The sequence below is a fragment of the Monomorium pharaonis genome, chromosome 10 (genome assembly GCF_013373865.1).
Source record: "Monomorium pharaonis isolate MP-MQ-018 chromosome 10, ASM1337386v2, whole genome shotgun sequence".
In the NCBI taxonomy this organism is placed as follows: domain Eukaryota; kingdom Metazoa; phylum Arthropoda; class Insecta; order Hymenoptera; family Formicidae; genus Monomorium; species Monomorium pharaonis.
The window spans coordinates 808698-833441 of NC_050476.1; the positions used below are offsets into that span (position 1 = coordinate 808698).

General features: G+C 37.7%; 2 protein-coding genes and 1 long non-coding RNA gene across 8 annotated transcripts; 1 reads left to right on the forward strand and 2 right to left on the reverse strand.

Annotated features, from left to right (window-relative positions):
* On the reverse strand, positions 1 to 20610 carry LOC105840691 (proton channel OtopLc). Of its 6 annotated transcripts, none has more exons than XM_012687696.3 (10): positions 20485 to 20610; positions 16494 to 16806; positions 14439 to 14692; positions 6475 to 6702; positions 4870 to 5066; positions 4126 to 4436; positions 2528 to 2542; positions 2197 to 2362; positions 1852 to 2128; positions 1 to 1584 (listed from the first exon to the last, which is right to left on the reverse strand). In XM_012687696.3, the coding sequence occupies exons 2-10, from the start codon at positions 16578 to 16580 to the stop codon at positions 879 to 881; spliced, it is 2241 nt and encodes a 746-aa protein (XP_012543150.1). In that variant the 5' UTR covers positions 16581 to 16806; positions 20485 to 20610; the 3' UTR covers positions 1 to 878. The 6 variants fall into 6 exon arrangements, with proteins under 6 accessions (XP_012543150.1, XP_012543149.1, XP_012543152.1 ...); XM_012687695.3 differs by having other exon boundaries at positions 4126 to 4439; XM_012687698.3 differs by lacking the exon at positions 2528 to 2542.
* Positions 14639 to 21965, forward strand: LOC118647558. The gene is made up of 2 exons (XR_004964754.1): positions 14639 to 14718; positions 20449 to 21965. It is a non-coding gene; the product is annotated as an uncharacterized LOC118647558 (long non-coding RNA).
* LOC105840692 (vesicle-associated membrane protein 7) lies at positions 21671 to 24713 on the reverse strand. Its single transcript, XM_012687700.3, has 6 exons — positions 23981 to 24713; positions 23289 to 23498; positions 22728 to 22865; positions 22489 to 22647; positions 22325 to 22417; positions 21671 to 22242 (listed from the first exon to the last, which is right to left on the reverse strand). The coding sequence occupies exons 2-6, from the start codon at positions 23490 to 23492 to the stop codon at positions 22174 to 22176; spliced, it is 663 nt and encodes a 220-aa protein (XP_012543154.1). The 5' UTR covers positions 23493 to 23498; positions 23981 to 24713; the 3' UTR covers positions 21671 to 22173.
* Between the last annotated feature and the right edge of the window lie 31 nt (positions 24714 to 24744).

Genomic DNA, 24744 nt, shown 5'->3' on the forward strand with positions numbered 1-24744 from the left:
ATAATCAATTGTCATTTTGATGTCATTATGATCTTTTGTCTTGCTTAGTTCTTTTACAGTGCCATGAAGTCGTTAGAAGCTATTTATAAATATTAATGACAGATAATAGGGTTACTTACGTCGAAATCTCTAAAAAGTGGTCAAAAGATTAAAGAGATCGATACATGATATCGTGCTTCGATAAATCAGCAATACGATCTCAATACAGCATTTCTATAGAGTTTGCTAAAATTGTTTTTTTTTTTATGCGAACCATAGTGATATTTCTTCTGCGCGCGAGACGGTGATTTTAGAAAGTAATATTAGTCTTATACACAATGGCGCTGTGTAAACTCTATGGAGTCGCCAACGTTTATACTAATGAAATAAATTCGTACATGGTTAGTTAGAACACTGACCGTTGATAAATAGCGAAGTAACCTACTGTTTAGGACAATTAGCATTAATGAGTACCTTTCTGCCGACGTCTTCTCTAATTGCGCTGAGATTACGTATGTAATATCGAAACGCCCTTATAGAAATCCCGGATCTATTATATTTATTATATACCGTTAGCTGTTCGAAATATATACCGAAAATCGATACAAATTGTGTGCGTATGAGCTGTCGTGTGTACTTATTGTATTAATGCGTGTTCATCATGTTTGGACGCGTCTAGAAAAATTCTGCCCGTTATCTATCGATGTCTACTTCTTGTAACGTCGACCGACGAATGTCTCTCCTTCGAAACGATTTTCGTGACTTCTCGACTTTGTCTTTATTGATCATATGAAATACGCCGGATCGTTCTCCGCGATGGCGTCGAGCCTCGAGAGTTGACTCTTTGCCCGCTGCGAGATTCCACCGGTCTTCCATATAATCTCGCGGGACCCCTTGCGTCACATGTAGGTCGGTTTCACCTTGTAGGCCCGCTTCCACACCTCGCACAGGCACACGGTGCTGTGGAACCTGTAGAAGATCGCTAGCGGCATCGAGACGTGGGTGATGATCGTCCACGCCCACAGGCCGTAGAAGTGTAACTGCACCGGATGCGACTCCGCCCGTGACTTCTCCAGCGTGTTGATCGCCCACATAGCCAGATTTGTCACCAGCAGGAACGTCACGATCTCTCTGCCCGGCTTCCTGCGTATCTGTTCGGCGGTGGCGACCGTGCGTCTCGACGCGTCCAGGATAAAGATAGTCTGGCAGGTGGTCTGGACGACACTGGCTAAAGCGGTGACCAACACGAGCACCGTGTGCTTCTGTAGAGTGAAGTGGCCGCCGATGATGGTGAACGTGGAGTATATAAACATGCCGGTCTGAGCGGCTACCAGAAGGATGTTGTCGAGCTCCAGATTTCTGCCGCCGTCGTAGCGCAGTTTGCGCATCTGGAACATGCCGATCAGCGTCGCCAGGGTCGACATCCCGTAGAGCGTCAACTCGCAGATATTCACTTCGGTCACGGCGAGGCTGGTCAGCTCGGGCCGCGAAATGAGAACGAAGAAGAGTATGAGAGAGATTATGGTCAACACTAGAATCAAAATGCCCACGAAAAGGCCCTTGTGCGCGCGGGCGCAGTCCACGCTGTAGTGGTGCGGCGATTTCCTGCGAATAATTGAAAGTTCGTCATTTGTGGTTATACGTGTGCTCGTTCGCTTAGGTGACGTAAGTTCTACTGGCATTTTATTATGCAGTGCTTTGCGTTAGAGTGCATTGTTCGCAATCGACTCTCCGATAAGCCGCGCGCCAGTGGAATTAGTTAGCAAACTAGGTTGTCATTTGCGTGCCACCGTAAGCGTATATTGTTGCCGCAACTGTAGGCGTATATTATTACTATAACTGTATGTATAGGCGAGTGTATTGTTGTTATACCTGTAGGCGTGCGCGTGGTGACGCGGCGGCGTCGCGGGCTGCGTGAATCCTACTTTCGATATGTTTTTCCACATTACGTATAAAATGGCCGCGCAAATCAGGCTGTATTCTATCGTGCACGGAAAAAGGAAGGGACTGGCATCTTGCACCAACGATCCCATTATATTCGTCCTTCTACACTCGAACATGTGATGAGGACCCTTGAGACCGCGCGGCACTCGCACGTGTTCCCCGTGATGAGCATGAATGTGACCACCGAGATAAGCTCCCTTCGAGCCTGAAAATTCAAACGTCAGATAGAGCGCAGAATTGTAATGGAAGATTATATGTTTGATCGCATTTTACCTAGTCTATGGGAGATTCTGAGGGAATTGTTTTCTGGATTGTAGAACGTGAGGATTTCGTGTTTCGTTTCCTGCACGAGAACGTTCAGCCAAACTGATAGATTCGTGCCGATCATGTGCATTAGTCCAAAACGTGCAACGACCCGATGGCGATAAACCTTCATTTGCTAGAATATAAGGCAATTTTGTTAGTTTATTACTAAACATATAATTTTGCTCTCTATATATATTTACATCAACACACTTTTTAATTATATATATTTATTTCTGGGTTGGTTGGCTTATATATATGGAATATAGGTTTCTAATGACAGAAGAGAGAAACAAGTTACCTTAAGGAACTTATCCTTTTCATCAGCAATTTTTTTAAATAGAAATTTGGTGTTAATACTTATAAATTTTATATAAGAAAATAAAAGTTTAAATTGGATAAAACAACATTAATGTTACAAGTGGAAACAGTAGTGTACGTTATATCGATAAGGCACTAGGGCGTTCAGATAGTAACGTTTTACTATTCTTCTCAGGGTTGTTCACCCTTCTGTTTCATTAACCCTGTAAACGACGAGCTTGTGTAAGCTCGGCGCTTCCGTCAGTGAATTTTCCATCGAGTAACAATATCGAAGTTTTCCGATATAACATGTGCAGCGATTCTCAAGAAATCAATGCAGTAACTTTCTGTGTGTGTGTGTGTGTGTGTGTAAATTTTCTTACAAACTCTTTGTTTATGTAACATTAATATAGCAATAAAATTTATAAGAAATCATCTGAAAGGTTTCCTACAAAAACCAAATAAATTTAAAAAGTAAAATTTTCTTCAGAAAATAAAAAAAAATCTCATCTTTAAACTGTTTATTAGTAAATATGGTTTCATATTTTTCCAGACATAGAGGATATAAAAATAAAGTTCTGGCTTTGTTTAACATATTAAGAACATATTTAAAAGAAACATATTTAAAAGAAAAAAGAACATATTTAAAAACCCTTGGACTTATTCTTGAAGAAATTTTATTATCTATTATCCCATAATATTTTTTTTACTTCTTTTGTAATAATTTTTTTAAAATAATAGAAAGATGAAAAAGAAAATATTATTTAAAGTTTAAAGCAATAATTTTTTTCACTTCTTATTAAAAATGTTACAAATTGTTTTTAATAAAATCATTCTTTTATATTTTGTGTATAAATAAACAGTTTTTCTTCAAACATATAATATAAACAAAGTTCCATGTTTTGATTAATATTTCAAAGACCCATTTAAAAAGCAGAAGTTAAAAACTCTGGACTCTTTGGTTCTTGCAGAAATTTTTTTATTATCTATTTATATTTATATTTTGTGTTTTCTATTTAATTCTTGTCGGAAATTGCTTACTATGTGATGTTACAGAGAACAATTTTGCATTATATAATCCAGATTTTTTTAAATATACTTGCTTGGTTTTTGTAGAAAACTTTTATATATTATATATGTAATTTATATATATAATTATAATTATATATACTATTTTGTATGTATATATTATATACATACAAAAATAGTATATATAATTATATATATATAATCTTTTTATGAACTCTGTTATTATATTAATGTTTATAATTATATTTTTAAAATCACTTTTAACTACCTCTTGCTTAAGTATGGTTTCAATTCAAGACAAATCTTTACAGATTTTTAATATTAAAAATTGATAAGTTGCCCCCTCGTGATTCTCCTAAAACCCTTCCCATGTCCAAAATCGGGACATAATATTTTCATATCATAAGATTTCGTTAAGATATCTTTATGATATCGTTAAGACGTTTTATGTCCTGATTTTGGATAAGCGTGTTATCGATATAAAAATAAAATTAAAAATCGAAGGATTTGTTATTAAGGGAACGATCGCGAGTCGTGAGAACGGCTCGCGTAAATGTCATTCACACTCACCTCATTGTTCAGGAATATGAAGTACATTTGGATGAAGATGAAGGCCATTCTCGTGGCGGGCGTGAGGGCCAGCATGATGTTGTGACACTTGGTGTTCTGTTCCAGCTCGAAGTACTGGCCGAATTCCAGGCCTGAGTAGATCATCGAGCCGATACCGAATGCCACGGCGCCCATTCGCAGATAGAAACTGCCATAGTGCTGGACCGGACGTATCGGGTTCATCATATGCGGGCATCCGGTCTCAGGCGCATCGCTGCCGGTGCCGCTCGACGATCTCGACGAGTCCAGATCGCACACGTCCTTTTGCTTCTCTGCTTCGCGAATTTACGATTTATGGAGAACCAATTGATTGCGATTGGTTAATTGGTAATCGATAGCGGCATCAATTGCCGTCATCTCGAAATCAGCGATCTCTCCCGTTTTGGGCGATCGCTGCTGACCAAGAGAAGAATTTCGACGAGAAACGAGAAGCGAGGTCATCGCGATGATACGCGTTGCGTCACATGCGTGCGCATGAACGTAAATTGATCGGTACGTAAGGTAATATTGCGATTGCCAAAGCGGCAGGTCTGACGAGAGCTTTATCCACTTTTCCATACACGTAAATTCTACGGAGTACGCTCGCTCGTAAAAGCCGAATCGATACTTCTCTCCTAGGGAGTCGGAAATATTTATCGCGACAGGTAGGGAATGAGAGAACGACCGTGGTAAATTTTTTACTAGCGTTCTTTTTTTTGGACTCACTTGGTTTCGTCTTGCTGCACAGCATGGCGTACATGTACACGAGGAAGATCATGCTGCCGAAGTAGAGGTAGAGATAGAAAGCCTCGTAGAAGGACGGCGGTATGTACGTGGATATTACTTCCGCCATGGGAAAGGCGATCCCCATCACAACCAGAAGTTTCCCGTACAGCGCGCTCAAAGTGGTCGCCAGGGCGTCGCTGCAGCAGAGAAAACGGAAATTGAAGCTGCACGGAACGCGGATCCGCGCCGCGCACGGATTAAATCCTCGCTCGAGGAAATAGATCCATCTCCGGCCGGTGCTTTGAGGAATCAAGCGCGCATTCCTTCATTCAAGTTACTACTTGCCAAGTTATCAAACGGATCTCCATTCGAGGAGACGCAATCCGACGAGGAGTTTAAATCTGTTCGTCCACAAATCCCACGACGGTAGCTTTACCGGCAAAAGATTGAAATTAGCGAATGGACCAACAATCCTTTCTACATATGTAAATGTATTCATTTATTGCCGCAATGATTAATTTTATTTTCAAAAATGAACGAAATAACAACTCTAAGAATAAATTGAATAATATAAGAAAAACCGAGGAGAGAAACCTTAATTAATTAATATCTGCACAGTCGATTTTCATTGGTTTCTTCTCATGTAAATATTATTTAATTAATTTTATTTATTTTGACCGAGAATTAAAGAATCGCTGTGATTTTTTCCAACAAAATTTAGGTGCAACTGGTTCTCTTTTTTCCGGCCCTGACCCAGATAAAATATTTTCTCGAAGGAATTATTAAAAACGGGAGATTGAGGGCAGCCGCGCACAAATGATGGATCGTTAGCTCGATGCCCCATCATCGTGTAACATTACAGCGGAGGTACCATTGGCCGCAAATACATCCACCCCCGTAAGAATTGGCTCAATTACGAGTAATCGCGTGTGGTCGCTTGTACGCGTGTGTTTGATTCATAAAGTACCGGTAATTGCGGTACAGACGTCCGTCAGGATAACCTGGAGGATCATGTAAAATTTTCCGTGGCGCGACCGGACTACTTACTATTCTCCCCCTCGTAGAAATAAATCGGAAAACTAATGCGAATTAAAGTATGCGAAACGCACGGCGAAAGAACGAAATCGGACTGCGTGAGAAGTTGGGGAAAAAACTTTGCAAAGATCGCCGCACGATTTTATTACGCAAGAACGTAGGCCAATAATAATCATTTCGCCGAATTGACAGTTCTATAAATAAGATAACGTTGCAATTGCGGTTTTAAAATCGTTCTGTTGTCTTGCGAAATTATAACGAATAATATCGTAGATCCGCACACATAATTAATAAACTATAAATTTGTGGATTTAATAATCTAATTAATATTAATGATAAGATCATTATGCGCGCGTATGTGATTATCATGCGAAATTATTGAGTACTCTTTTGTAATAAATAATTGCTTCCATAATTTTGACGATATAATTGAGAGAAAGATTAACAATTGCGCATAACGCTAGAAATCAGCTTCAATTATGGCGCATAATTTTTGCAGAAGCCTCGGATCGATCGGGAGATAGTGCGTCAACCTCGATGCGACGGAGAAATGTTTGATCCGCTACTCACCAGCCAAGGTTCTTCCACTTCCGCTCGTCGGTGACCTCGAGGAAGGTCGGCGCTGGATAGCAGACTGCCGGAATCGGTTGCGAGGAGCATGGTAGGGCCAACGCGAACTGGGGTGGCCGGTGAACGCGAGAAGGTGAGCTGCTGCTATGTCTAGACAGCGTTTCCGGCGAGACGATTACTGCCGATGGTGAGGCTGGTGACGGTAGCGCGACCGGCAGTCCTGGCCAACTATGTAGAACGCGTCTATTATTATGTTGCAATTATTAGTATATTTCGTTATTATTTTCTCTGTTACGGTTTTCGCGAAATTATGATTCGAGATATATATATATATATATATATATATATATATATGTTCTATTATGAACGTCATTCGTTAAGCTAAAGATATCTTATGCCAAATGAATTATGTCTACAAAGTTAGCAAAATAAAATTTTTTCCCGCATCAGGAAATCTTCAGACTTTTAAACCATTTTGTTTGGTTTTTTTTTTTTTTTTAGATATAATAACTGTTGCTTGAAATAGAGTAACTATTAAATGTGAATGAGGAAAATTAAATAATCATATTTAGTATTAATTAGAATGCAATCAGAGAATATAATATGTGTTCATAAGTATTAGAGAGATAATTTTATAAAGGTACAATTTGTTTTGGGCAACAAGCATATTTTGAATTAAATAAGAATAAATTTATTCGGTTTTAAGTGTAACATTCATGTCGTATGTGAAACGTTTTTGTCTATATTTTTTATGCATTTTACGCCATGGAAATGATGAGCGACCACGCCTTTAGCCAACCACCAATTGCCATTAGCGATTTTAATTAATTAATTACCTGCTGAATAAGCTTCACATATGTTCCAATTATTTTTTTAACAGTAGAGGCTTTATGCTTGTGGCAGCGAACGAAGTCGCTTATTATAACGTTAATTTTACATTCACATCTTCTCATGATCATATTCTATTCTTTTTAATTAGACGTGTCCGTAATTAATTTATCCGTATATAATTACCTTATATTGGCTATTGCTATATATATCATTATGACTTGAACAAATGCATAGGTATAAAAAAAGAGATAGTTATTGTTATAAAAAGATATAGGCATATACATATAAGTGCAAATGCACTTCGTGATTTTTATATAAATCCACGCGCTCGCCTGATTTAAGATCAACGCGGTGCCATAATGTTTGACACATTACATTGACACTGGCTGCAGGAAGAGACCGACTAGTGCTGATGGCTTTGTGAGTATCATTTAATGACGTAGCGTTGACTTTCTAACACGGGTCATTTATCTAATAATACTCGCAGCCGATTTAGCTAATCTAACACGTAAAAATATGCTTTTTTCTCTATTTGTACGCGTATGCATTTCTTATTTCACGAATATAAGTAAAAATTTGTGCAAATGAATTAGGAACTCTTTCGAAGTAGCGTTAAGTATACAAGTTCATTAAGTTATCCTAAAAGAAATATCGGGTATTAAATTTTATTTTAGAAAATTTTTTATATTAATAAAACTGGTTAGAGGAAGGTATTATCTATAATATAATTGAAAACAATTTTTTTTTTTTAAGTCAAACTTTAAATTTGTTTTACATTAGCATTTTTCCGGATATTTTTAAATCTGAATTGTGGAGTCAGTATCATCATATTCTATTAGTAAAGTCGTATCATGAATAATTTTGTTCCGACAAGAATGAAATAGAAAACAGGAAATATCAATAGATAGTAAATATAAAATTTCTACCAGAATCAAATAAGTTTAGAAGTTAATTTACTTTTATATGCCTAGTATGTGCCTATTATATGCCTATTAAAAAATTGCTATTATTAATTATTTTTATTATAGAAAGAAAAATATGAAAAATGTTTTTGTTAAGAGCAATTTGTAAAACTTTACAAATAAAAAATTTTTTAATTTTGTTTTATACTTTAAATAATATTTCTTTCTTTATTATTATCAATGTTCTAAAAAAAATTAGTTTAAAATATTTACAGGATACATAAATGGTAAATACAAAATTTTTAAATTAGGGCCAAACAAATCTATTTTTTTATTTTTCTTTTCTAAACAAATCCTCAAAATTAATTTTTTTAGTTATAGAAAACCCTTCAATGATATTTGAACTGAATTTTGACATTATTGATGCAAAAATATTTCTTTTTACGTTCTTAAATCATATTTCCTAATATTTTCTCCTATGCTAGCTTAATTCAGTCATAAATTTTACGAAATTTTCATAAAAAATAACTTTAAGAAAAAATTCTACGCTAACCGAGCCAGTTTGTTCACCTTCGCAACCATTATCATAGAAATTGCGCGCTTTGACGTTTCCGACGGAGAGATTTCACGAGATTCAGTGTTGTTCCGCATTCTTCAGAAGATAAACGATCCGGCGCCCGGCGCGTATCGTTGACCTAGCCCCGATATGTCGGCAGTCGAAAAGAAAAGGATCCCTTTTTACGAGGTACACGTGAAATGGCGTATAAAAATATTTCGCAGCAATGTGGTTTCGACACGATACGAGGGCAGCGATAGGAGGAAAGCAGAAGCTCCGCGCTCGCCTCCGAGCTTTTTGAAGTAATCACGTAGCGTTGTGAAGCGTTGGAGCGAGAGAGGGTGTCGTTGGCTAAGGGGGAAAAAACGGATGGAACAAGAGGACACCGAGAGGGTTGACTCAGTGGTCGAGTCCCTTCGTTGCGAAGGCTTGAGAACTACCCTTTGGTCGGGTGCCTCCCGCGTCCTTATGCTACCTTCCGCCTATCGACGTCCCTCGCGGCATCCTCATCCCTCGGCACTTCTCTTTTTTTTCGTAACTTTTCTCGGCCGGATTTATTACATCATTAAAATTCTTTTCAGCGGACTTTGACACGACGCTGACCTGGTTCCTTTGCAATTTTAATTTGCTTAGAGAGGACGATGAAGTTCAACGCACGTAAATTGTAATCGATGCCCTACGGTGCAGCTCGACTGTCACTTTACTGTTATTAAATTCAATTCGACTGACTGCGTTCGCTCCTAAAGGTTAAAAACGGAAGGCGGGCGAAGAAACAATGATGAGACGTTCGTTATTCCTACGAAAACTTTTTCTAAAACTGTTCTTTGCCGAGAACGCGCGGTTTCCACTCGTTCGCGGACTGATTTTGGAAGATATGGTGTCTTTCGAACGTTCCCGCGCGCGATGACAAGTTGCAATTTTTCACACGTTGTCGCATACACAATCTGACACGCTTCCCGACGCGATTTTCCGAGGAAAATTCTTCACGTTCCGCAAAGACGTCGTCGGCATTTCATTTAAATTCAATTGCCGCGCAGCCATTGTCAGAGTGCATCTCTTATTCAGAAACTCGTAGAAAACTCCTCGCGCTGGGTCCCTTTGAACTTTACGCGTTCGGGAAATTTCAACTCGCTTCTTCTCTCTTTCTCTCTTCCGTCACTTTCCGCATATTACGACGGGAATTATACTCCCAAGATTTCTTGCGAAGAACATCGATTCCACCTGTCACGTTGTCTGATATGCCTCGCATATCTTTTAACATTATTTCCGTCTCGTTATTTTTTCTTCATTATAAAATAAAAATGTGACCGATGTATCCGTAGAACATAATTTCTACTTCAAAACGATATTAATATAAATCCTATTAAATCGAACACTTCAACGCGCGTATAGCTGAAACTTCGGAGAAACCCTTTTGACGCAACGGATATTGAGCACAGCGTATAACGAAATCCTAATACCTGAGCGACGTCCCTTTGAAGAGCATACCCGTGACCTTGACTCGCACCTTCCTCGATCGTCTCGGTGGTACGTTGGCCCTCATGAACGGCCCTCACCAACGGATGACACTATCACGGCCCTCCGGCTCGTGACTCGGCGATTCACGGACCCCGCATCACAAACTGAGGCCCTAACCGGGGCAGACCGGCTCCCTGACCATTGTATCTATCGATCCTTCTCTCTACTTACATCACTTCTCTCTGTCCCTGCCTGGATATGCGACCGTTTGATAGCGAGCTCGTTAGCGGTGTATCAAATTTGCAGCGGCGTAACAACGCTGTTACATCGCCGGCGCGCCAGCTGATCGGCTTGCCTCGGCTACGTGCCGAGAATTCGAGAGAAAAAGGGTTCGATGGGGAGATACAAATCAACAGGGGAACTCGGGAAAGGAAGGAAAAAAAAACAGGCAGTGTGTATTAGATACGAAGCAAGAGCTGCGAATATGTACAAGGGATAGACAAAATAATACGTTAATACCTAGAAATACTAGTTTATTAATAAAAGATTAATTTATCATTTGTCTTTAATGTAGATCTTATTCTTGTTTGGAATAAGGACATAAAATGCTTAATCACCAGTGCAATGTTATACCATTCTTTTAAAAGAATTTTTTTTAAAATGTTGAAGAAGAAACTTTGTTTTTCATTATGCTTTTTAAAACTGATCACAATAATTGATGATATTAATATTAGATAGTTACGTTAGTCGGAAAAAAGTCCGTCCAAGTTTTAAAGAACAGAGAACAATTTTGGAAAATAGTGTGAGAAGCAAATTTTTTCTTTCGTGTCACTTTTGTAATTAAAAAATATTCTTTTAAAAGAATAATATAACATTTCATTGATGACTATTCAGTATGTGACTATATACTGTATATTCTAAACAAAGATGAAATTTATATTAAAGATAAATGACAAATTAACCTCTCATTAGTAAAAAAAAAGTAGCACGTTTCTTAAGTGCTCATGTTTTCTGCCTATTTTCAGATATTAGAATGACTATTAGTATATAGTACTATCGAAAAGAGAATGATTGTAAATAAGGAAATAAGTTTAAAAAATAAAGAAAATTCTACACGCAATTTTATTATTGAGAACATTGAGTTCAGAAATGGGATAATTAATAATACTAATTTTGCTAAATATAAATTGTTTTGCTATTTTAAGAGATTTTCCAGAAAAGTGCTCAGTAAATGTCGCCTCTAAGCTACATACGTTAAAATACTGTACTTTAATATTCGCGCGCTTTGACTTTTATTCCGTCTGCCTCTTGAGATCAGTGGTTCTCGTATATTTACTGGAAAATATCTGACGGCACTTTCCCGTCTCACCGTGTCTACCATTTTCCCATCAAGACGACAAATTCGAAGAGAGAGGAAAAGAGAGAGAGGGGGGAGACTCCTTCGTTGAAGGATTGTAGGATATAAATTTTCCATCGCATGACTTCTGGTATGATCAGAAAATGTTTTATCCTCTAATGTAACAAGGCGTGCACGATTGCATTTCTAACAACATTTTTTGATCATAACTTCATACAGAAAAATTGTAAAAACCGTAAATTACTCGAATTAAATGAATATTACTTGTTTCAAGTAATTCATCAATAAGTTTATGCATTTGCAAATCTGTTATAAATTCACATTTATCCCAAATCACGTTTATTCCAAATGTATTCTAAATTCAAGTAATTTAATATTTTAATTCATAATATTAAGTTAAAATAAAAATTCGATTTGTTTATTATTCTGATTTTAAATAACATTTTATATCTTTTGAAAGAGCATAATTTTTTTTATATAAAATAATGAGTTTTTCTGAAATCTGTGATGTTTGAACACATTTTAAGCTAGTACACAAAATATTTTTTATTAAAAAGATACAGTTAGTAAACTGAATAATCGCTTTTCTTAGCAGTAGAATATTAAAATTTTTCTATATGTTCAACACACGTCTGTCAATCCTAAAAAAGCGAAATTGTTCTACATTCAAATTTTAATACTTTATTTTTCCGATCGATATGTATCTTTTAATCTTCTCTGGAAATTCGAAAGGATCGAAAGGAAGATATATCACGATGTAAATTTCTTTCGTTATTGAAATGTGAAATGTCGTCTTGAGTACATGTCTACGTTGATTGAATCTGCATGTAAATCGACGGAATAAGCTGCTTTTCTGATAGATTGGAGAAGAGGATTCGGAGAGTTCCGACACGGCGGAGTGGCTCGAGGGAAGAGGAAGGGTGGTTAGGAGGCCTCTTCGAAGGTCGAACCGGAAGCGAAAGGGAAGACGGTGATCGAGCGTAAGCCATAACCGAGTGACAGGTCAATATTAACTCTGACGCCGATGGTCGCGTCCCGTGTACGCGAATTCACGTTCGATATCCGGCGGAAGTAATCGAGTTCCGCGGATGGACCGAATACGCGCGCAAACCAGACGCTCCCGTATGCCGGAATTCAAGAGGGACTTGGCATTCGGTCTGCTAAATCGGCTCTATTGGAGACATCGTGGCGGGCAACGCGTAAAAGCCAATGCGAGCGAACAAAAGCCGTCACATTACCGTGAGAGATAGGAAACCGCACGCGTTTTCCTTCAGTTACAACAATGAAGTGGCAAGTGCATTGTTACATTCGTAATATCGAATTGTATCCAATTTGAGACGTTTCAAATTTTACACATATTCAAACGTAATAATTACCTAAAGCAATCTCTAAAAATTTTAAATGTTTGGTAATACTTTAAAATGTAATGTAATCGAGAATCAAGTTAAACAATTTAACTCAAAAAATTTTAATTTTTTTGACTCTCTAAATTAATTTATTATTTACAAGATACACAATTAATAATATCTATTGAATGTTAAAAATAAAAAAAACAAAATGTTATTTAACTCAAGGAAAATTAGTTTAAATTCAATCTTTTATTTAATTTCTCAAATACTAATTTAAATTAATACTTAAGAGATAAATTTTTTGTTAACAAAATTATGTATATAAATAATAATTTTAGATTGCGCGTGAAAATAATATAATAACATTATATAGGTATTTCTAAAAACAAGATCGTGCTTGTAATTGTTACGTTCTGATATCAACGTTAATGGATAAAAGAATCATCAAGACAAGTTTCTTTATCGGAAAAGGATTCATGTTGAACAGATGAGATTGATGGCGCAGAGGAAATCGGCATGTCGCCGCGGAATCGCCGAGGCATTTTTCACGATCAAGTTTAATTGCCGGCTGTATACGAAGTGCAGGGTCGCGTACGCTGAGAACCGAGGGAAATGCGCGTTAATCGCAGACGGTGATTAATGCCGCCCGCCGGGACCGCTGGCGTTGGTCACTCCAATGAAGAGACGTGGAGAAACGCCGGCTCTTTAGGGGAGGCTGTAATTTACGTTGTGGTGGCGCATACAAAGCGGCAACAATCGATACAAAACGGTTCAATCAACGGCGAAATTCTCGTTTCTTAACAGCTTCGTTTCTTCACGACACGTGAAATAAGACATGAATATTAATTTTTTTATTATTCTACTATTTATTCCATTCTCGCGATTCTTTCCAACACTGAGGATGTCCGAAGATCAAAATGTACGTACAGCTTTGATAAAAATGTATTAGGTACATATTTCTTTTTTTTTATTTACTATTTTCTATTGAATAACTAACCTTTGTTTCAAAAACCCTTCAATTTTATGCTTTTGTACAACATATTGGTAACGCAATAGAAAATAGTACAAGTAACAATGTCGTAAAAATACAGGTGCTTAATACTTTTGGCTAAGATTATACATACGTAATATTAGTTATTGTTATACACTTTAATAAATTATAAAGTTTATAAAAGCACACATGTTCACAGCTCATATGCTTTTTCTATTATATTAGATTTTTTTTCTCTTTTCAATTTTAAATCGGGGTCAATTAAGTACAAAATTAAAGATATGTGTGCAATTAAAAATGTACACTTCAAAAACTTATTATAAGATTATTTAACTGTGCAAAAGCCGCTTTCTATTTACTTACAGCCTGTTTCGCAGTTTCTTATTCAAGAAGCTCGTGAGACGCGTCGCTTCGATATGGATCGTCAACGCGAAAATTAGCGACGAGGGAAAGTGAGCGGGATATGTCTCGAGTGGCTTACATTACAGAGTGCGTTGATACCAGGGGCAGGGGTACTCACTCGTGCAAAAGTGTCGCGGTCGACGGTTTCTCGATTTCCGTGCTAATCGTGCCACCGTCTGGCGTTCGAAGCGCGGCCTCCAACGCGGCCGCCTCCTCCTCCTCCCTTAGTTCTTCCGAGGCTTCCTCAGGGATTGTCGTAATGTCCTCGATCGGCGGCAAGTCGTTCCCGTTCTCCTCAAGATGGTTTTCCAACATGGAATCGGAATTATTATCGCCTGGTCGCGTCACCTCCTCGATATCGGAATCGATACCCTGTTGGATTGGATTTATCGTAATTGGTAAGCTTTGCTAATTTTAAATTCTTAAATTTAGCCACACACGTCTAAATAAATTTGAATTATACAAACATGCTTATGCAATCTTATTGGATAAATGTCAAAACTTCACAGTTATTTAGACTTACGCAAGCAACTAAATAAGAATATTTTTCGATACTTGCATCAAATTGATTTGTTTAAGTAAGCCGAAGCACGTGTGGTAGCGTGGCAGGCTCAATTCGAACTAATTGAAAATTGGCGTTGTAAAAAAATTAATTATGTTGGAATATACATACATCAAAGAATTATACCTTAATTGCCTTCTCCTATACTCATAATTGCTCGACTTAATTAATTAATAATAATGAAATTAAGATAAAAATTTCAGACATATAGATGAAAATGGTCTATTAATTAATATTAATAATGCTATTATACATGAAAACAAATTTTTACTTATTGTTAACAAGTAACCCTATTTGCACTTATTTTCTTTCTTCTGTTTTTATAAAATGATTGATCCTTAATCAGTTTTTTATTGTTAGATTTTTTATTTTAATGAAAGAGTTTTTTGGATTATACTTCACATAGTTATTTTTAAGCTACACATATATGTTTGCATGAGCACACTTGTGCAAGTCTAAACGTCTAGATAACAAAGTTATCGCAGTTAATTAAATATTTTATACATTTTGATATAAAAAGAATATTTAATTGCTAAAAATACATATATTTGAATATTGAAATCTAAATAATAAAATCAAAGATATAATTTTTATTTTTGTCTCCTTATTTTCAATATTATAATAAGACTTATTTTATGTAATACTTTTTAAAATATTTAAAAGTAAACATTATATGTAAATAAAAATAAGCATACAAATATTATTTTCCCAAAATCTAGGTTAAACTTTTTTCTTAAAAACGTTTAAAACATGTTCAAAGCATTATTAGAATATTTACAACATGTTTCAAACATTTATTTTAAACATAAATGTTTTAAACATAACAATTCTGCTCTTGAGTGACGTTTCATTCTACGAGATTTACAGAGTAACCAAGATTTGTTTTAACTAAAAAAAGGTTTATTTCTAATATTGATAAATCGATAGCAAAAAAGCACTGCATTCACTGAATGTGAGATGACATGTGAGCGAAGTAAATATTTAATGAAGTCTTTTTAATCGAATAGAATACTCGATATCCCACATCCAATTTTTCAATTGTCCTACATTTGAGCATGTTTACGAGGATACTGAATTTATCTTTCGGACCATGTGACTTGATGTGATATTTTAGTTATCGGCACATTGCTACGTTTTAATCCAATTTTGAAAGGGTCAAATGCGAATCTGAAAATATTGCGCGTGTAACTTTCAATCGAAATTTATTAAGCGCTGACACTCGTATTGCAGAAATTACTTCTGTCACTCTTTAAATTTAACTGACGTGAAAAATAATTGTTGAACTTTTATACGTACGTTTTAATGCCATTTATAATTCATATTTTTTCGATTATGTCAAAATAAAGCAGGCTTCCGAAGTAATCATCGCGGATTTTGAAAATTTATTGAAGTGTGAAAAATTCGTGAATTCAGTTACGCGCTCTTTTTGTAATAATCTGTCATAAATAAAACGGTGAATCAAGAATCTCGTAAGCAACCCCATAATTCGCGCCGCGCCGTTCAAAATCCTTCCGGGTAATTACCCTAGGTTCAGAGACTCAAGACAGATGATTTTTAATCTACAAGAGATCCCTTATTCCCCCCTTTTCCCTCTGCTCACCACCCGCGTACCTGTGCGAAGTCCATGTAGAAGGAGTCTCTGGAGTCAGAGCTGCCCTGGCGTAGCCGGAGGCTGAGATCCGGCGAGCTCTCGCCCATCTTCCTTATCTCCTTATCTCCCTCTCGCTTTTTCACCTACCCTCGGGTTCAACCGCACCTCTCTATCTCGGGAGAGAGTCCTCCGACTCTCCCTCGCTCCTTTCACCCCCTTTCGCGCGCCAACCCCCTCGTCTTTGTCTTCGACACCGAGCTCCTCGCTCCTCTTACGGACGAGGAATTGTAAAGAGGATGGACCCTTGCGCACACAATCCACCGGGTTTCCAGCCTGAAAGAATTGGCCCTTGAGAGACAGATCGCCTCGGCGCTACACCGCGCCTCTTCCACCTGCCCTTTCGCGCGAGTAAAAGTGAGAGACTGCGCTTTCGACTGCGCTATGCGAAAATATCGCCTGTGAAAAAAGAGTCGATGTACGGGCGCGCGTAGCCCTCGCCCCAACGACAACCTCGGATGTCAAGACTCCCTTTTACCCCCTTCGCAAAAGAGATGATCGCGCGAGATGCACACCCCAAGAAGCTATGATTTTCATCTCGGCGTTCATCCCGGTTATTAGTTATCGAAGAATGTCTCCGGGATAGTTGCTGAGAATTGCTTTCGAGAGCGCATATATCACAGTGAATTTTTTGCCTCAAAGATATGTCACGAGATGACATATCATGTTGTAAATAAATATTGCTCTACATAACTGTTGACACGAAAAAGTTTATAAAATTTTCGGTTTTGTCTGCATTCTTTTCCAACTTTCTCTTACTCTTTCATTAACAGGTAAAATCATATGCTCTTCACTGACCGTGTATTTTATACACTGAGAAAAAAAAGTTGTTAAATCTGACTAAAATTTTTAGATCTTTATATATATTTCACTTAAATACACAAATACTTAAACCGAAATAATTTAGTCTAATTGGAAGAAATAGTCACATTAATTTTTCTCTCTCAGTAGATAACGAATATAAAATATATGTACAGGCAGAAAATTTTATAGCAAAAATTACTACGTAAGCAATAAGAACTATAATAAAAAAGAAACTACAAAATTTTTACTATGTTTTTCATCAAATTGTCATAGTATTTACACTACTTATAGTATAATTCTCTGAAATTTCTTCTTATATGATTCGTGTTTACTATTTTACTATATAATTTTTTATATACATACATATAATTTTCTCCATATACTAATATACATATATATTTGAATATAAAATATTATTCTTTATCTTTAAGGTAATATATAAAGTTCTGTATAGATTTTAACTTTTTATTTAAGTTTTGCAACGTACTTTCGTTGATACTTATAGCGTGTTTTACAAAGCAAAGAAATTTTGTCCGAGTGCTGCCGAGCAACCTCGGAAATCCGGATCTCGGTACCCTTAATTGCGTAAGGTATAGGGATGTACTTTACACGGGAAACTAATTATGCCAGATTGAAAATTAAATCTGGCCCTCCTCGAATTAATTATCCCGTTCGCTGGTGATAATTTCAATCGAGTCTGTAAAACATAATTGTGGATCACGACGGTGAATGCCCAACGGTCACATAGTCGAGATAACTAGCGTTCCTTACGCTATACGTACGGAATATATTTTATTAATGTAAAGAACACGAAGCGGAGCCTTGTAGAATTCATTGGCGAGGCTTAATTAAAATGCATTGACGCGAGAGTATGTGAAACGTATCGCACGAAGTTACCGTTTATCTTAGCGAGAAAGCGGACTTATGTGCTTAGGCGCTTAGTCATGTTATTTCTTAAGGGTCTTATAGGCGGCGGGCTCGCTGTACGCGGAGTTGTTGTTGGCGGAGTAACAAGATACTCCGCTAAGACGTTACTTTATGCATAGGGAATGTATAATTATCCTCGCGGGAATTACTGCCTTCGACGATTGCAGCCCTCGAAACTCGAATTCGCCTCGCGCAATAATGCAAACCACGATCGTCAAACGTCGCGTCTCTCGCGTATTTCGACAGCAAGGAAATTAAAGAATGGCGGGCTCGCTTTACGGGCGCATTCATATATACAAGAGACATTTGTGCTAATTGAATATTGACAAGAACACGATCGCGCGAAATGCGTGAGTAACGAGATTGAGCTGCAGCTAGATTAAAAGAGACCTGCCGAAATTGTATCAAGCAGCTCGATTTATATGCTCACTCGTCAGAAGTGAGGGAAGACAATGTTCCCCGCCGGAGGACATTGTCGCCCTACGAGCGATTCGGATCGGGGAAAACGCTTCCTTGCCACGAGAACGCGAGGGTCTCCAACGTCAATGAACATTCTTCCCGTTCAAGGCTCGTCCCTAACGCCATTCCACGACGGACCCTCCCGTTTGTCGAACGTTTTATGGCCGGTATACGTGGCATCGAATATTTCTCCATCAAAATGACTCCCCGCGCGCATTAAGGAAACACTGGGCATAGCGGAAATAAAACGTGGGGTCAGACGCCTGCGTTTCGGATCGACCGCGGTAACACAGATAGTTTCGCGGCAACACGCAAAATAATATCGAACGCAAATTATTCAGGGATTATACATATCACTTTTTCTTAGTATAGTAATTATTAAAATTATTGATCCTTACTCATTTAGGAAATCTTAAGATAAGACGCCTAAATTAAATGGAGAATTTACTGTATTTAAAAAAAATATTTTTTTTAGAAAAAAAAATTTAATATTTTATCCTGTAATTTATTTTATTTTCTGTCTGTACACATAGTTTTTAAAACATATATTAAAATAAATTTAATAAGCTTCATTCAGCTTAAAAGGTTTTTTGTGAAATAAAAAAATAGACTGTCAATGAAGATCAGTTCTAACAAACAGTTGAATAAAATGTCAGAGTTAAACGAAAAGATTCATCATGATAGCTCTTTCACATTTAAAAGTAAAATAATTCATAGTCACAATACGAGCAAGACGCGATGGAAGGGCGCCTGAGTAACGATGTTGGTGTATCGGAAAAGGGAAGGATTACGTTTATGAGAATCGATACGAAGATTCTATATTTGGTAGTATGTTAATATTATCGTTTCTCTGGTGGTACAGTTGTTGTTTTTCCCAGAATGCCACGGCAACGATTTTCCCGTTTGCTTCCGTCACGTGCCGGCAAAAGGGCAACATTTTCCACTCCTTGTTCCATGCCGCGTAGCAGTTCATTGCCTCTTTGCGCCGGTGGTATCGCGTTCACGATGTTTTATCTAAACTACACGTCTCTCGTTGCTAGATGCACGCAATAAAACACGCAAATGGGATGAAAAATAAACGTCGGCAAATGATAGGCCGAGAAGTGGCTATCAATGCAACCTCGGATTGTAGAAACACGACTTGACTGTTTAATGTTAGCATGATATTTACAAAACGGTAAAAACACATCTTTTCATTTATGTAAATTCATTTGTAAAAATTTCCAAATTTTTTGTAAATTCCTTTATATAAAGTTGCCAAATTCTAATCTCATTAAAGTAGAATTAATGTAAATTCAAACAAATAACAAAGCTATTCTGAAATGTCTTCTATAACATATTTTGAGTTAATTTTTAATTATCATGTACGAAGAGCATCGAGGTTACGATATTTTCTCTAAATCAATTGTAGAACGACAAAAATACTTTCGCAAATTTCGGCCATCTATTTCAAGAATAGTCTGCCATTCCGATCGATCTTGTGATGTTGCCCTCAGAATTTCATGCAAACTATCGTAGATAATTCACGCGCAGCTACATGTAAATTAACGATAAAATTTATCTCAGCGTGGTTCGGCGCGCAACTCATCCCGCTATTTCGATCCTTCGAGATCGAATTGCTCGATGGATGCTCACGTATTTTATTTATTAACAATGCGAAACGAAAGTTGACAAATTTGTATTAATGTATTGTATTTTTCCAATGACTCCGCGGCGCGTCTCTCTCAGGGGGGAGAAGAACCGGCTCGAAAGAAGCGCACTTACGGGGAGAGCTCAAGGCATTCGTCGCCTTCCGGCGTTCATCTTTACTCCAGCACCCTTCGTCGTCGTTTTCCCGAGGGCGACGCATCCTCCCTCTCTTACATCGCACTGCCCGCCGTGCAGCAGCAGCAGCAGCAGCAGCAGTAGCAGTCCCGCGTTTTCACTTTCATTTGATGTCTCTGCTCGCCGGGCTCCGATCACCGCCGTGTATCCCATCTGCCGTCTTCCGCCTTCACCCGGGTCCACCGCGAATCCATATCCCCGTAATCGGTGGTGCGTAACGCCCGCTTGCCGTCGCCGCACCACCCACAGGTTGTAAACACACCAACGCACCAACGCGTATCTCACACACGCATGTGGACGCGGACCTGAGAGAACGGCGGCTCTCGTTTCTCTCTCGCTCGCGCGGGGTGCGCGTTTTCCCGCGAGCTTTTCACGTCGCTACCCTTCCTTTCATTCACGAGGGGAGAGAGAGAGAGAGAAAGAGAGAGAGAGAGAGAGAGAGAGAGAGAGAGAGACTGAAAAACGCGCTTTTTTTGTTTCTTTTTCTTCTCTCTTCACGTTACCGGGCCGTCCAGACGGATTCCCTTATTTTTGTTCCTATTTTTTAAAATAAATCTCCAGGAAGGAATTGTAAAACTTGTTGAACGGGAAAGAGGGGAGGACGGGAGCGGTACGAAGGGGTGAATTGTTAATCTTCCCCCAAAAATTTCCGCGTTCAGGGGAGGACGGAGCGCGATCAATCGTGGCGCGTGTATACGAGGCACGGAAACACTTCGGCACCTCCTGAAGGGCGCGCCGCGCGAGACATCGACATCATGCGAGAGCCGCCGGGCTGCTGCGATGGCCCGGGCTACGCGATGGGAGAACGCCCGCGCCACGACGCCGCCACCCGTCGCACGCCGCTGCGCCGAGCGACGTCGTTGCATCGCCTGTCCGGCGCACGCCCCGTAGCGCGAGGATGGACTCTTTCCTCCCCTCTCTTCGCCACGGACGGATAGGATCCGGATGACGTTCCGTTAATATCGTGTCGATTTTCCAGAGGAAATTGAAAATTCGAATTCGAGAGCAGATTTATCTTCTTTTATGTCTGTTATCTGTCATATTTTAGAGACAACCATATCTCATTTTACAAATATATTCAGTTTGTAATTAGAGACAGGGTGCATTATGAAAACACGTAGAACATGAACAAGAAAACGTTTTTATTCTCGCTTTCCGTAAATTAAAGTATACGATGCTTATTTCGGTGTAAAAAATAAAATGGGTTTTATACATATACATATATGTTTTGTCGATATTAGATATATAAACTGTAAGTGTTACGATTTTTATAAAATAATCATAATACAAGCATTATGGATAAATATATTGCAGACATGTATATATACATACATATATATATATATATATATAATGTGTGTGTGTGTGTGTGTGTGTGTGTGTGTGTGTGTGTGTGTGTGTGTGTGTGTGTGTGTGTGTGTGTGTGTGTGTGTGTGTGTGTGTGTGTGTGTGTTTAGTATAATGTTCTTACAGTATTATTTAAACGAAGACATAACAATAAATTGTAAATAGTGTAATCACGCGGATCTAATTGTTTTCATCAGTCTCATACTAAATTCTCGCACTTTTCTTTTCTATTTGCATAAAGTTTATACCATCAGTATTTGAACACTGTATCTTACACATGAATTAATTTCCCACACATTTCTGCCAAGCCAGCCCGCCACATGTTATAGAGACTATCACATATATTACAAACTGTGACAGAAAAAAATGGATGACGTTAAATCTAAGATTGCAATAGAAATTAGATCCGAAATTGATCACAATTTAGACTTACGATTAAAATTGCGCCAACAATGACGTAGATTTTAACATTCTTCCAAAACAAGGAGCGTGCCAGGTTTCTACTCGTTTTCCTGAACGTCACAGACTGGAACAAAAAAACATATATATTTTATTGTATTATTCGATAATTGTTATCACGAGTGTGCCTTTACATACATTGGCAGATAAGTTCTCCGTTTTGTTTACAAGCAGTTCCAACCGCTCGCCGCGCATCGCTATGTTATCGATATTTTTTACCATAATATCTTTGAGCTCGTCCAACTCGCCATGAACTTGGGACAATCTATCAAGATCTTTAGATTCGCTGTAATGCTTCTAAAAAGAACAAAATGTAAAATGTGGTGAGACAAATATGAAAACAGTGCTTTAGGATATACAATTATTTCTGACACTACCATTTCGTTGGCTAAAACACGGCCAAATTCTGTGTTCATGGCATAAGCTAGGGCAGTTTGAGCACCTGGTCCATAAACAGCCAAAAATCTTCTCTTGATTTCATTGAGATACAAGAATGCCCTGGATCTTTGAAAGTCCTGAAATAAAAATACATTATATAAATTTATCTTTTAATTTAATTTATTAAAATTATTTTATAAATAAAATTACTTTATTATTTTATTTATTTACTCTTGGAGTGCTATTCATTATTTTTTTATATTAACATTAATATCTGAATGAAAATTCATACACATAATTAAAAATCTTTTTTATGTCTATAAATTTCATAAATCTTTTATATCCAATGAATAATTAAACTAACATTGTTTAATATAACAAACATCTTATTAATATTATAAATTGTCAAAAATTCAATAACAAAAACTATATTAAACTTGATTTATCAGTTTTTGTGAAAATTTATCCACAGTAGCGCTCCAGGATTAAGTTAATTAAAATGTTTAATTTTTGTATCATCAATGTATCTTAATGCCTTTATCAATGTGTCTAATACATACATCGTCGGTAATGCACATGTAAATGAGGCGATCCTCGCAGATGTAGTGAAAGAGATAAGGCCCTTGCGAGTATGTGAGTTTGTCATTGTCCGGTGGTATCTTTGCCAAAATTTTCATGGTGACCTCTTCAAAGTTTCCAACACACGCCGCATGTTTCGCCAATATAATCGTACCACGAGCTACTACGCTGTATAAAATTGGCATTTTGATCTGTAACAAAAAATATTTAAGTAATTGAGATAAGCATGGGTAGCAACGCAGTCAAAGGTGATTTTCCTTCGTTCTCTATTCTAATATTAACTCAATTTTTCCTTAGTCATGGATCACACAGCGCAAATGATAATATTATTCTCCCAATGGAATTTACTTATCATATCATAACCGAGAGCAGTGGACTGCTACGTTGCGTGCGCAAATGCCTGATCCGCTTTTAAGCATGGAAAGCCGCTCGTTAGGCTCGTTAAATCGGTAATGACACAAATTATTAGCGTGACGTATGAACGATAATTTCTGCAGACAACTATTTGCAACGATAGTACGTTCCCAATTTTTTAACCTTTGACAATTCCAAGGAATAACGAAATTGAGCCTTCGAGATTTTCTTTAGCTGTCTAAACTTTGAAATTTTGACTCAGGAATACAGCTGAAACGATTTTTCGACGGGATGGATATTCACTGTGTATTTGACCTACCTCGATAAAAAACAAAGCGTTTAATTGAAGGAGCAGCTGCGCACTTTTGTTTACTCCGTCTCCGAGAGTGTAGCACACCGATATCGTACGGATTTCTATCTGTCTGGGAGTAATAATCGATTAATCGATCAGTCGCTTCTCTTCGGCCAAAACATCGGAGCACTCCTCGCGATTGTAAAATAATAATTACATTTCCGTGAAGTCATCAGTAATCAGTAGGCGAGTACGGGTGACAGTTCATCGATGGCAGCGTGGTGGGGCACTAGCGTTCGTCTTGTTTGAGCTTGCGCACATTTCACGAGGCGCGAAATTTGAAATGAGAACAGTGTTGAGTATGAACAGAGAGGAACCTGAGAGCGGTTATCGCGTCGTTTATGGCTTTCGCGCGTTATGGCTATCGCACTTTATGACGTTCTTTATCAATTTCCCACGGTCGTTAATCGCGCGTCATACTCAGAACAAGGTTTTGCATTTTGTCGTACACACTCGATACACACTATCGCAAATCGATCAGATTCTTTGACCTAAATGATTTAATGCACATATTCTACATACTAAAAAAAATGTATTTTTTTGTAAATCTCACATTTGTATGATTAAAGTCCTTAGAGCCTTAGACAATCATTAATGTTGTTCAATAATATTGAGTGTCTAAGAGGCACTTTTAAGATAGCATGTATGGCTGCTTGGAGACATCCTTTCTTAAAATTATGATAGATGTAAACTAACGACCATATATAAAAATGCATATAAAAATGCATATA

Excerpts from the sequence above, each read along its gene's own strand:
- LOC105840691 (XM_012687695.3), bottom strand. The coding sequence starts at position 16,580 with ATGGGCGAGAGCTCGCCGGATCTCAGCCTCCGGCTACGCCAGGGCAGC. Across the intron at positions 6,703-14,438 it reads ACCGCGACACTTTTGCACGA|TTGGCCAGGACTGCCGGTCG; the intron begins GTGAGTACCCCT and ends CGTTCTACATAG. Across the intron at positions 5,067-6,474 it reads AAGTGGAAGAACCTTGGCTG|CGACGCCCTGGCGACCACTT; the intron begins GTGAGTAGCGGA and ends TCTCTGCTGCAG.
- LOC105840692 (XM_012687700.3), bottom strand. The coding sequence starts at position 23,492 with ATGCCAATTTTATACAGCGTAGTAGCTCGTGGTACGATTATATTGGCG. Across the intron at positions 22,418-22,488 it reads CGGAGAACTTATCTGCCAAT|TCTGTGACGTTCAGGAAAAC; the intron begins GTATGTAAAGGC and ends TTTTTGTTCCAG. Across the intron at positions 22,243-22,324 it reads TTGTTGGCGCAATTTTAATC|TTTGTAATATATGTGATAGT; the intron begins GTAAGTCTAAAT and ends TTTCTGTCACAG.